Raw genomic sequence first — 14,333 nt, forward strand, 5'->3', positions numbered from 1 at the left:
CTTTGTTTCCACAGATGAAGCACACTCTGAAAGGAAAGCGATTCAGTGATATGGATGACATTAAAGAAAACACACTGACAGCTCTGAGCGGTATCCTGCATCAAGAGTTCCAGAATAGTTTTCAGCAGTGACCTTAGTGTTGGGACAAGTGCATTAATGCACAGGGTCACTGCTTTGAAGGGGACTAAAGTTCTGTGAAAGTAGAGTTTAATAGAAATGTAAAATAACAAAAATTACAGTTATGTTTGGGTCCCCCTCATATAACAATGTAAATTAAATTAAAAATAACAATAAAATAAAATTAATACCATAAATGAGTACTGAAAAATAGTTGTAAAAGGTATTGCATATTGAAGATGATGCAGAAACAGAGTAATGGATAGAAAAGGCAACAGCAACAGTAAATACATAAACTAAATTATATATTAAGCATACAAAACATTTCTTTTGCTTTGAGGGAGATGTATATAGAAGCAAACAGCAAAATATGTGGAGCACATAGACAATCACAATAAATTAATAAATCAATACAGGAAAAGTTGAGGAATAAAATGGAACAGACAGTGAGGCTTGAGTTAGGAGAGGGGAAGTACTGAACTGTGTTTGAATATTTAACACAAATCAAGTTTTTGGTCTTTGTTTGCCAAATGGAGGGCACTGGATTGTGGCTGGTAGCTGTGGTTCTCACTTAGTGCATGCTCAGAATACATGGACTCATAATACTGCAACTTCAGCTGTGTTCTTGTTTACCCCGCCTACTTGTTATGTGCCTGTCTGATTGACAAATATAAGACCCAGTAACTAGCCAACAGTGGGGTATAAAAAATTAATTGTCCTGGCTGTGATAAAAGTTTATACTGCACATGCGAAGTGCTGCTAAAATACAGGAACATCAGACCGCTAATGCTGATTCCACAGAGCAAATACGACATTTCAGGAGCAATCTCCTATTAAATGTTTCCACTAAGTCATCTTTGATTGATAATGACATGCAAACTTTTAGCCTTACATTGGGAATATTGACGAAAAAAGCATCAATTCTATATATTTTACCTTTCTTGTTCTTAGAAATATGCTGACAAAAGTCACCATCTGCTCACACACAACTGTGACTTCATTTCTGTTTCTGCAACATGTCAGCAATGCCAATACCAAAATTTGAAATATCTTGATGTAGAATAATGGAGAAGTACCAATTCTAGACTTACTGGTATAAAAAGTAGCATTTGCGGCACACTGAATTTACTTGAAACTAATGGACACTGACCTAACTTTGCAAACAATCTGTTGTCATCATACATTTCAACACAACTGCATTAACAAAACTTGTAAGTAAAACATAGATTATCGCAAGAAAATTGTTCATATCAGAAGTTTAGCCACTGTTGATCATGTCTACCAAAATGGACGTTAGTGGGGCCGCAGCAGCCAGAGGAAGTGGGTATGTGTGTGAGTTGTAATGTGTGTGTGTGTGTGTGTGTGTGCGTTTTCTAATTCCAAAGAAGGCATTTTAGCTGAAAGCTTAAATGTTTAGCAGTCTTTTCATTGTGCTTGTCTGCAACTCAACACCCCATTTATGTGGTGAGTGGCAATCAATTCTTTTCATAACATTTTAGTTAGTCCATCCCAGACTTTTCAAAATAATTATTTAGAGAAAGGTTCCAAATTTCAACTGGCAATTAGAAAGAATCTAAGCAACGATGATTGGTTTAAAAAGTATGAACACTCTCTTTGCCTTACATTGGTTACCTTTTCTCAAGAACTGTCTGGGTTTTTAGCACACATAAGATGACAAGTGTCTTATTTGCTAAAACATGTACAAACGTTGACTGGTTCTGCTAAGGGAAAGTGTAAGAAAACACAGTGTTTATATGATCCTGTGCTATTATAGAAAACTTACAGCTTCCAAATGAGTCATACAGTAGACATGATGAACATCAATGGTATACTTTATAAGATAACCAAGGAAATCTACTACTGTTGAAAGATTAAAGACAGCTGCTTGAATTTTCACCAACAATTTAATGCATTTTCTATACTCTAATAAAAATGCTAACAGTGAAATGTGAGAAACTAACAAATGCCAAAAAAGCATATCAAGGAAGTATCCACTTCTTTTAGTGAAGACAGATCGATACATCAATCTCTTAAAATATTCACTGTAATTAAACTGTAGTAACGTACAAATGACAAAGTGACTACATCGAATTATGGCACCTGAAAGAGCCTTCTCTTTGTGAGTCAGAAGATGTACAGATGAACACTAGCTAAAAACAGATTTTAGTGTTTAGAACAAGAAATTCCTTCGCCTTGCAAAAGGGAGGAGAGGATTGGAGAGAACGTATCTACTACAAATTTAGTAGTGAAACCAAAATGTAGGAAAAGACAGATTGCTTCCTACCATAAAAAAAGATATGTCAAGTTGCAGAAAGACACAATTAAAAGACACTTACATAAAGCTTTTGGGCACAGCCTTCATCAGTAAAAGAGACACGCACCCCATTCACATGCAAGCAAGCACACCTCACACACACAAGACCACCAACTGCAGATCTCATACTAGAATGCAGCTATCATGTGGAATGCAAGCAGCAGTCTGAAGGGGGCAGTGGTGGGGATAGTAGTGTACAGGTGGGGAGAGAGACAAACAGTGTCTGGTGGAGTGTGCAGGGATTAGACTGACGACAGGTGCGGCATCAGGAGGTTGTGGGGCAGGGAGGTAGGGAAAAAAAGGAGAGGAGTGGAGAAAGATGGGCAGATGCATTGGCAGAGGGCTGCAGATGAACTAGGTGGGAGATGAGAATGGAGAGGAGATAACAGGACAGAGGGGTGGAAACTGTTGGGTGGAGAGTATGGGGACAGTATGTTACCATAGGCTGAGGCCGGGATAGTTATGGGAGTGGAGAATGTGTTGTAAAGATAACTTCTGTCGGCACAGTTTAGAAATGCTGGTGGTGGAGGGAAGGATCCAGAAACCTCAGGTAGTGAAGCAGCCACTGACATCAAGTGTGCTATGTTCAGCTGCATGTTGTGCCACAGGGTAGTCTACTGGGCTCTTGGCCCCAGTTTGGCAGCTGTTGTTTTGCAGCAGAGCTGGTGACATGGCTACTTTCAGAGGTCCGGCACCTGACAGCATAGGATGAACCTGTGACAGGAATGGAATAGCTAGTGTTGGGTGGGTGGATTGGGCAGGTTTTGCACCTGGGTCTTTCACAGGGCAAGGGGCTGGGATTGGGTTTGGCGTAGGGGTGGGTGAGGATGTTATGTGGGTGATGGAACATACACCTCAGGTGGTCTTCTGTTTCCTACCCTCCTTAAATGGTGTTCCATCGCCCACCCAACCTCTATAACAGCCTATTCCACCCTTATGCCACTCCCAATCCCAACCCCAACCCCTTGTCACAAGTATCATATCCCTGTGGAAGACCTAGGTGCAAAACCTGCCCAATTCGCCCACCCATCACTTCCTATTCCTGTCCTGCCACAAGTTTATCCCGCCTCATCAGGGGCCAGGCCACCTGTGAAAGCAGCCATTTCATTTACCAGCTCTGCTGCAATTGGTATGACCACCGATCAACTGCCCACCAGGATGAACGGCCACCACCAAACTGTGGCCAAAAACAAAGTAGACCATCCTTAGGCACAACTTGCATCAGAGTATAACACACTTGATTTCAATGGCAGCTTCATACCTGAGCCATCTACATCCTTTACTACATCACCAGCTTTTCTGAACTGTGCAGATGGGAGTTATCATTATAACACATTCTTCACTCCCATAATTATCATGGCCTCTACCTAAGGTGACATACTGTCCCCACACTCTCCATCCAGTGGTTTACACCTCCTCTGTCCTATCATCTCCTCCCCATTCTCAACTCCTACCCTGTTTATTTGCAGCCCTCTGCCAGTGTATCTGCCCATCTTTCCCTGCTCCTGTCCTTTTTTGCTCCTTTTTTCCCTATCTCTCTGTCCCACAACCTGCCTGTTGACAGTCTACTCTCTGCAAACTCCATCAAACAGCATTTGTCTCTCTCCCCACCCATATACTACTATCCTTTCCCCTTCCCCATCCCCTCCTGACTTCTGCTTGCATCCCACGTGGTTGTTACTACCTGGAGCTTCCACTGTTTGAATTTTAGTAGAGAAGTTACTCAGACTTGTGGTTGAAGAGAGATCCAGACGTATGTTAGGCAAAAACAAAGAACACAATTCCAGCAGAGGTTGAAAATACCGCTTCAGTTGTTAATTACTTTATTTTCACACAACCGGTTTTGGACTGTTATAAGCCCATCCTCAGGTGTCGTAGCTGTGCTGTGGTCCCCGAGCACCGTGTGAACTGGACGCGCTGTGCAGCCTATGAGCGCAGAACAGGGAGTTGACAGACAAAACCAGAGGCACAATAGCTGCCGGCTGACAGAGATGGCAGAAGAACACTTTAAAACATGAACCATAGACAAACATTAGCAGGGAAAGCAGGACCTAATGTTGAATGTAGCCAAAGGAAAAGATAGGAAATATGAGAGGCAGCAAAATATAACTGAAAGGAGTAATGGAGAAAAATAGAAATGTGAAGTAAAGGGAAACAATGACAGAAAAAAGAATAGGGGAGGAGGGGGAATAAGAGGCTAGATGACTAGGGAGATATCCAGTAGAGGCTGGTTGTATTGTGGGAACCAGTTTTCAGTATCTCCAGTATAGAAAGTTTCTACTTACTTGAAGGAGATGGCATTACTGCTGGGACTGTTGCTGCTACATCAGTCCCTGGCCTCCTAGAAGAGTGCCACCTCTCAAGTTGCTGCTGTTGATGAAAATGGGGATAGTGTTGCTGCTGTGGCTGCAACTGTTGCGCATCCAATGGACCGCATGGAACTTGTCTCAACAAATGTGCATTTGAACTCCATGTTGATGGAGAGTTGTATCTTGAATGGTACTGATGTGGATAATTGGCACGCATCTGCACTTCAGTGGAATGAGGAAACTGGTAATGCTGCTGAATTTGTGGGAAATAAAGTCGATGATGATAGGGATGTGTCTGCTGATGATTTTGGGGTACTGTCTGATGGTCCCCTGTGATGTGTGATCGTGATATATGATGTGCTGCTCGCTGCTGTTGACATTCCATCTGCTGCTGCACAATTTGCTGTGGCTGTTCCACTGCATTTGGCATTGCAGCTAATTGCCTCATAGGCTGCTGTTCCAGTGATGCTAACTGTTGCAGCTGTTGTTGTTGTTGCAACATTGTTTGATGGCACCTCAAAGGGTTCTGAACAATACTTGTTACCTTCTCTGTGTGTGGTGCACCACCGTAAATGTTCTGTTGCTGAGGCACAAATTTATCCATATCTATACACTGTGTCTGATGATGGTGTGATGTGTGTTGTATATGGTGCCACTGCTGCACTGCTGTGTGAGTTTGTATAACTGGCTGCTCTAACGATGACTGCTGCATTTCCTTGTGACATTTCGCCTCTTTCTGCTGTGCAATTTGTTGCATGCTGTGTAAGTGGTGTTTCTGTTGTTTTATCGTATTGAGCATCAGTCGATGTTGATCTTGTACTTGCTGTTGTATTAACATTTGGGCTTGTGGATTATGAGGCTCCACATCTTTCTCTTGTAACTGTTCTCTTTCCTTAACTGAATGCTGTATGGCATATTGCTGATCAGCTTTCTGTTGTCTTGTTTCTTCTTCGTCTGCAGATGTTGGTTCTGAATACTGGTTCATTCGTTCTGAACATGAAAGAGATTCCTGTGAGACAGACTGGTTACTAGTCACTATCTGCTGTGACTGAGAAGTATGCGGTTGTGGTCCAAAGTCATGTTTCTGACTCTCATGTCTTTTATGTCGAGCTGGTGGCAGCGTTTTGTTTTCTGTATGTAACCCCTCCATTTCATGTGTAGGAGGCTCTCTCTGGTGAAGCACTATATCCTGTGAGTCTGCTTCACAAAGATGTGATTCAGGCAAATTTTCTTCTGGATCCTGAAAATCAGTAGCCGATTTTTGTTCTGGCTTTTGGATAACTCGTTGTCCTTTAGTTTCATCAGTTACTGATAAAGGCTGTTTTATTGGTGATTGATTATGCTGCTGAAACTCTGTCTTTAACTCATGGCTTTGTTGTTCTGGCACTGACTGCTCTGTTGTGGAATCACTGGGAACTTCAGAAGCTGTTACATGTTGCTCCATTTGTATTTTGTCTAGCAATGATTGGTATGGTATCTTTTTTGAGTTCTTCATTTCTTTCAAAACACGTGTCAATGTCACAATGGTTTCACTTAATGGTCTTCCCCTAAGATTTTTAAAGTGTTTACTTTTCGTCACTAGTGATAACAGTTCTTCAACACTTTCCTGTAGCACATTTTGCTGCAAGTACTCCTCAACAACCTCTTGTGGCAGATCAACAATGTTCTCAACATGAGGAGATTCTGCCCTCCTTTCTACAACATCCTGCGATACTTGATCTTCTGACTGTGATTCAGCAATTCTGTAACATGACCTACTATTCTCATCCCCCTCTTCCTCTACATCACTGTTTACAGAATGATCTTGTTCTCTGTTGTCCACATTTTCCTTAGTAAAATCTTCCTGTCTGCTCTGATGATGAACTGGAGAACTGCAATGTGTAGCCTGATTGGGACTGTTTACAATATTTTCAAGTGCTGCAACCTCACCTGGACTTCTGGAGTGACATTGCTGTGACTGTTCTGCTACTTCAGAGATGTTACTGCCATCTCTCTTTTTATTTTCAGCTTGTAATAGTATTTTTTTATGCTGAGAATCGGAAACATCTGTATCCAATTTATGTCCATGAGAGTAAACTGCTTCAAGCTCTTCTTCTGCTACACTAGTCTTATTCTCCATTTGAATTTTACTACATGTTGGTATAACTGAAGATTCATCACATTGGTCATTTAACTCTTGAGAAGGTGTGTGCTCTGAAGCTACATTCTTCTCAGGTAGACTCTCTGTCTTGCCACACTCATCAGAGGTAGGGGTCTTCTCAATGCCAATGTCTTCTGATTCTGCAACAGTAGATTCATTTGCACATTGTATCCACGAGAAACGGTCACATCTTTTCAGTCTAACTGTGCATTTTTTTCTTTTATTTGTCATCAAATCTGACTGACACACAGAGGACTCTGTTGATTCCTTTTCTGGCAAAGCAGGTTTATCATGGCATACCTCCATTCCTTCTGGCTGCACTATGGCTGGTTTCTTCTTTTTCTGATGTTGATTATGCTGATGCCCATCCATATGTTTCTCGGCTGTCAAGTCTGTATGCTCCTGACACAAATTTTTTGTAGTATGTGGATTCTGGTCTACCATATACTCAGCTGCCTCCTGAACAGATGATTTTTCTTGATCTTCAACACTTACTTCTGAGTTTGCGCTATCAGGTTCTTCTCTCCTAATTTTTTTCCATGAACTTCCCTCTTCATCGTTTATCACCTGTGCCTTCTGGAACTCTCTAGGTCTACGATATCCTCCTACCTTTGGTACTGACATTTTCTTTGGCACTTTTCTTGGTAATGAGTATGAGGCTTGACATAGTTTTTCTTGTTCTAATACCTCATTCAGATCCCTACGCAAAATCTGATAGCTTGGTGGCAGTGAATCTATGTCAGCACATTTCACCCGTGCTTTTGATGAAATTCTTCTGTTGGAACTCTTTGAAGAACTGTATATAAGAACTTTATTCATACACACAGAATTACGACTCTCTCTGACCTCTTGCTCTTCACTGTTTCTTCCATGGACATCCTTTTCATTAATAGTTTTTCGTGAGACTTTCCTAAATGGTGTTGATGTATCTTCAGCACCTATTCTTCCCTCAGGTGTCGATTTACTGGGACTCTCATCAAAATCAAGAACGCTCTTTTCATTTTTAAGAGAATCTGGTGCATCTAATGAACCACAATATCCTAGCTCCATGGTTTCCCTTGCTTTCACATCAGGAAAAATGGGCCTTGAAGTCTCAGATGAGAGATCATTACTACTGTAGTTTTGCTCAGCTTGTTGCAGTGGACTGCATGGTTGCTTAATTTCTGGCAGTTTTTTTAGTGGTGACAGTGATTCCTTCTGCATTGTCACTTGCAATTCATCTCTAGCAACTGTAGACAATTTTTTATTACTATGTACTTCATGCTCTTCAGGTACTGATGATACAGTTTGACATTCTAGCAGTACTGCTTGATTTCCACAGCTGTACTGAGGTGGTTCAAGATCAGCATCTTTCTGATGTGAAGTTAAATTACTGCCTTCAGTATCTTGTCCTTTGATTAATTTATCAGACTCAGAAAGATGTAATGAAGTCGTCTGTTTTTCTTCACAAATGTCCTCATGTGAGAGCACAGTGTGCACTCTAACAACATTTTCTTCTGAGTTGTTGTCTTGTGTCTCCCCTTCCTCATCTCCTTCCTCTTCACAGATCTGCAACTCCCCCTCTTCATCACTGACATCTTCATATTGTGGATGAACAGCACACCGATGGACATTCTTTTGTTTACAGATTTCCTCTGCATTTTGTTTCTCATTATTATAAAGTGTATCCCTATGAAAAAACAAAAAATGTCATCACTGTACCTTGAATACAGGAATTGTTTCATATATAAAACAGTAGCAAATATCACACTAAAAGAAGTAAATAATGTGTAACACCAATCATCTAATGAAGCAAATAAAACTGAATACTGACACTGTTTGGGAAAAAATAGGGGCCTTCCCCTATCAACTGTGAAAATTGGTACTTCTGCAGTGAAGCCGACAGACACAAATTAAAAAAAAAAAAAAAAAGTATTCTCTCAATTTTTACTTTTTCATTCCTTTGCTGAAATTTAAGATGAACACAGAGCAATAAAAAAGGAAGGCACAAATGTTATCAAAGAAAAAAAATTGCATCAAACTTTGGATCACGAGAGACATAAGACACAGGAAAACAACACATCAACAGTGTTATTTAATATAACTGTAATCACAGGTAAGAGATGAAATCAAAGTAAATAAAACAGAGTAAACAAAACCATATTTATGTGACATACTAACAGTTACATAAATAAATGAGTAAAGTTTTAAATCAGTCGCATTACTGCCACGAAAACTGTATTTTGAAATGCCACCATAACTTTTATTAAAAGCTGAACTTGTCAGCAAATTGCAGGGCTGTTATATGTGAACGTGATGAACTGATTGTCAGCCAATCTGATGGAGTCTTCATGCTATTATAACTTTTACAACTACACATCATGTTGTGTTTCCTGTATGCAGTGTGCTGCACCTGCTTGCCATACTTCAGCCAGGCAGTTGACAGAGTGTTTACAACCAGTATTCTTGTGTTTGGTCTTTAACATTACATACCACCACCAGACCAATTACATCTTAAATTCAGTGCAAATCAGCATCCTGAAGATGTCAAAGAAATGAAACTGGTCGTAACAAAGTAAATGAATAATAATACAGGTGAGGTGGTTTTCATGACTCATTAATACCTCATGTTATTTCTATAAATCGATTTGGCTGAGAACTTTGCATTCCTTCATTTTATCTTCTATAATGACTTACCAGCTTCAAATATAAGTTGAAAACTTCATACTAAATTTTTGTTGGTTTACTGAAAATATGCCAGATGTCATCACAGCCACCCTGGAGAACTTAAAAGAAGATAACGAGTCTAATCTGTTGTTTCTTATGCATTGTACTCGGTTTTAATAATCTTAATTCTATTTAATTGCATGTGTCCGCATATGAGGAAGATTTATTTGCAGACCAGATCCTATCTGTACCACTGGGTATTAGTGGCTGATACCAGGAGCTGACGGACACAAGACAACAGCTGGTGAGAGTCAATACCACAGATCTCTGGAACATTTCTTTACAGTGTCAGGTAACAATGAGGTGCAAGTTAAAACGGGGTAAAAGTTAAGTTCAGGCAATCACAAATGACATCTATTACTGCTCAGTGCAACAAGCACACAATTTTCAGGAAAAAACAAATCAGTAAAACATCTGAAACTATAATGAATGAAGGAATTGCTAGTGACTTCAGAAAGTAAATAACATTCCATTACTTGTACACTGATAATTCCTGTAATGCTAAAATTGCAAGCACTCTTGGTAGCTAATGGTCAGTTTATCTCTATTTTCTATGAAGAAAACTGGCAAAGAAAATTTGGGTAGACAAGCATTAACAGGAACAGGAACAGAAAGCAGAAGGCACAGCTTTATCAGCACATTTATGTCTATAGCAACGAAACACAAATACTTTACTATGATTTTACTAAAAAAAGGGAAGACAGAAAATAAATAATTTAATTGAAAGAGCTCACAGAAATCCCAAATAAGAGATACAGGGAATGTATATAGCTTACAGCATAATCGAGAGCTACCAGAATTAGCTCACTGCACAATACTGTAAGGTCTAATGAATGTGATGACACGAGCTAATAGAATAAACTTTCCACATATTGCACATGGTCTCAGAATAACTTCAAAACAAAATAAGACACAGTAATGAGTGTTAGAAAAGAAACAAATTTTCAGTTATCAAATCACTGAAACTTGAGAATAAAAATAGTTAACTGATATCAGTGAGGTGTGCAGATTACTCAAACATTTGTAAGAAATCTATATGGATCCACCCACATGTTGTCAAGGTCATTTCAACTACACTGGGAAGCCATTATACATCCTCCATACCGTCCTGATCTCTCTCCATGTGATTTTCATATTTTTGGAGCCCTAAAGAGAGATATTCGTGGCCATGGATTCGCTCCGGACAAAAAGGTGCGTGCCTGGGTACAATCATGGTTGTACTGGTAACCACAAACATTTTTCCATGAAGGCACTGACCATCTTGTCTCTCAGTGGGAGAAGTGTATTACAAGATACCTTTGAAATAATAAACAGTTAACTTACTTTTTTCCATCTATCTCATTTTCACCTGACTGCTCCTTACAGGACTGCATACAAACAGTACTGGTACGATGCACTTTTCCTATACACTACATTTAGAGTGATCACTACCACAAGCACAAAATTAGAACTGTATGTTTTTGACCAGAGTATAGATCCTACTCTCTATTTCTTTTAGTTTCCTCATACCTAATCTGCATTAGTGCACTGGTGTACAAAACTTCAGGATGAGCAGGGGTGCTGTCTCAAGGGGTGCTCGCACACAGCACCAAATCTTTTTACAATGCTTAGCAACTGCACAAAATGTGGAGTATATAAAAAAAAAATTCTGAGTTGTTAATTTCGTCTATTTTGATGTCATGATCTCGTGTTGGCCAATGCAAGCACAGCCCACCACTTCTCGATCCTCCAGAAATGATTTGACCAGTGCTCAGCACTACTCTCTCATGGGAACATCACAAAAGTTTTTGAACGTTTTGCCCAATGGGCAATGGCCAGCTGAGGCTTAAACTGCCTGCTTCGTGTAAACAGATATTCGCTCTATCAGTACCGTTCTTTGTGGTGCAGATTTTAGATCACAGTTTTTTACTGCATACCACAGTATCATATACAATTACAATTTATTTTGTGTTTTCTTTGTTTTTGTTGGTTTTGGTAGTAGATAAATTCACTGTTCACTCATCAGCGAAGAAAAGTGATTTGGCTATGAGATATGCAGTGGCTGTATTGTATGCAACCAAGAAAACTAGTCATGTTGCTGATGGTCATTCTTTTCAAAAACAGTGGAAAGACAAATATAAATGGATGTTATACAATAATAAGTGTGGTAAAGTGTTTTGTTCTTTGTGTAAGGAAATGAGTTCCTCCAGTGACTCTTTCGCAAATAAAACTAAACAAGATGAAAACGTGTTTAAAGCATTCACTGAAGTGAGGCTTTCTTCTGGAATAAAGTGTCAGAAAGCATTGTTTGTCATTAAACGTCGAATAATCATACATCTTGCTGTCTTGGCAAATGTAGAATTGATAAAGGTGTACACATGCAGTGTTCTATGTCTAATTTTATGTTAAAGTGTGAGAAAACAAGTCTGCAAGGGTAACCCTGTTGAGAATGTTAATCTTCACTGCATTACCTCGTGGTGCAGGTGTTAGTGATCTGCGGTCACACAGATGAAAATTCTAACTACAATTTATTGGTAGAGAGAGTCCCTGTAAGTAACCTAGATCTGTCCCCCAGGCATTGGCGTTCAAACTATAGATGGCTTTTGCATGACAAAACAGTTAAGTAGGTTCCATTATGGCTAACAAAGTCTAACACAATTTGAAAAAGTTTGTAAAATATTCTGAATAGTATCCAACAATTTTCAATGAAACTAGTGATGTACACCAACACAAGCAAGTTTCGATATGTTTACGATGGATGTGTCAGCAGCAATGACTTTCAATACAGTACTCTTGATGACTTTAATGGATGTTCTCCCTCGTTTTTCTCTACTGATGGAGTGGCAAATATGAGCAGTGCTTTTTTGGGCTGCCAGGAAAAATCAGATAAACTGAGCCACAAGTTCTGGCAGACCTATCTGGCAGACCCTGTGATCGAGAGGCAGCAATGCTAGCCACAGGCAGCGGCATATGAACATACTACAGTCTAGGTTTAGCATTCTTTCTGCTACCATCTTAGTACAGCTTGTGATCACACATTTTTCTAAACTCATGTTCGTACAGTGTCTTTTTTTAATTATTATTTTGTGTGTGTGCAAATTTTAATAACCTTCATAGAAATGTCCCCAAAGATAAGGTTGCAAGAAGACGGCCATAAGACAAGGAAAACTACCTTAGAAATGAAATGTAAAATCACTGAGGAACACAAACATGATGTGAGCATTGCTCAGGATGCACATACGGTTGGTCTACATCAACTGTTTGCACTATCCTCAAGAACAAGAACAAGATTAAGGAGATAGACGCTTCAAAGGGAGTGAGTACGTAAACAACAGTTTCATATTCTGGACAATGTCGAAAGGTTGCTCCTTATATGGATGAATCAAAATCAATTGCAGGGCGACACTATTAGCAAGATCATCATTTGTGAGAAGGAGAGAATGATTTTAGCTGAACGCGTTATGAAGACAACACGATCATCAGCAGCAGAAGAAGTATTTAAGGGAAGCCATGGGTGGTTCAAGAAGCTTAATGGAAGAACAGGCATCTACAGTGCTGTCAGGTACAGCTAATCAGCCGGCTCTGACACAAAAGGGAGCAGAGAACTTCATCAGCAGTTTCAAGATGCTCGCAGATTCTTAGGGTTATCAGCTGCTACAGGTTTTTAATTGTGATGAGACAGGTCTATTCTGGAAAAAGAAACAGCAGTGGAGAATGCATTGCCTAGTCACAAGCCAATGACCATCTCACTGATGTCTGTGCCAACCAATGCAAGTAGCAATTTGAAAATTAAACTGCTGCTTTCTTACCAGTCAGAAACCCCAGAGCCTTCAAGAAATGCAAAGTCCAGAAGGGCAGGTTAAACATGATCTGGAGATCCAACAACAAGGCTTTGGTGACTTGCTCTTTTTTGTGACTGGATCTATGGACCAGCAGACACTAAAACACTCTTCAAGCATTGCTTTGAGTTGAATGAAGCTACCAATCTCACTCTCATAGAGTTTTGGAAGTATCACTTCAACATCATTGCCTGCATCAAGTTGATCAAAAAGGTGTGGGAAGGGATTACCAAGAGAACTCTCACTTCTGCTAGGAAGAAGCTTTGGCCAGTGTGTGTTGTCGAATGTGACTCTGAGGCATTTGACTCAGTACCTGTGGAGATTGTAGTCAACGAGATTGTGTCTTTGGCCAAGAGCATGTGGCTAGAAGTGGATGACAATGACTTCAATGAGCTTGTCGAAGATCATAGCCATGAAACGACTACCAAAGAGCTTACAAAGTTGCAGTGTATTTCACAGCAAGCAGTTCTGGTAAGAAGTCAGGAGGAGGAGGAGGCAGTAACAGCAAAGCAGCAATCTTCTGGCACAACAAGAGAAATGCTGAAAGCATGGGATCAGCTGCATCAAACATTGAGAATCATCACCCCAATAAAGGAGTGGCTATAAGTGCTACAAAATTTATTTGGTGATAATGCTGTGTCAGATTTTTTCAAAGTGTTGAAGCATCAGCAGAAACAAGTGACTATTGATAGCTTCCTAGTAAAAAAAGAATTAGTTATGTATCATGAATAATAAAATACATAATATTGTATGCATAATTTTCTTTGAACTAATGGCATGAGTAAGATAAAAATTTTATTATTTTTTCTGCATGGAACGCATTATCGTATTTTACATATTGGACAGATTGTTTTGCTTAAAGAGTGTTTTGCACTAAGATTCTGGTACGAATTATGCTTTCTATGCGAGGTTCCACTGTATAAAACTAG

The 14,333-nt window shown here is 39.7% G+C and overlaps 1 protein-coding gene across 1 annotated transcript in view; it reads right to left on the bottom strand.

Annotated features, from left to right (window-relative positions):
• The window catches only part of LOC124613913, a 132,397-nt gene that overhangs the window by 77,079 nt on the left and 40,985 nt on the right, over positions 1 to 14,333 (bottom strand). The window contains exon 3 of the mRNA XM_047142665.1: positions 4,717 to 8,549. Within this exon, the coding sequence (XP_046998621.1) occupies positions 4,717 to 8,549 (3,833 nt within the window). The remainder of the gene's footprint in view (positions 1 to 4,716; positions 8,550 to 14,333) is intronic.

The sequence above is a fragment of the Schistocerca americana genome, chromosome 1, assembly GCF_021461395.2.
Source record: "Schistocerca americana isolate TAMUIC-IGC-003095 chromosome 1, iqSchAmer2.1, whole genome shotgun sequence".
Classification (NCBI taxonomy): Eukaryota; Metazoa; Arthropoda; class Insecta; order Orthoptera; family Acrididae; genus Schistocerca; species Schistocerca americana.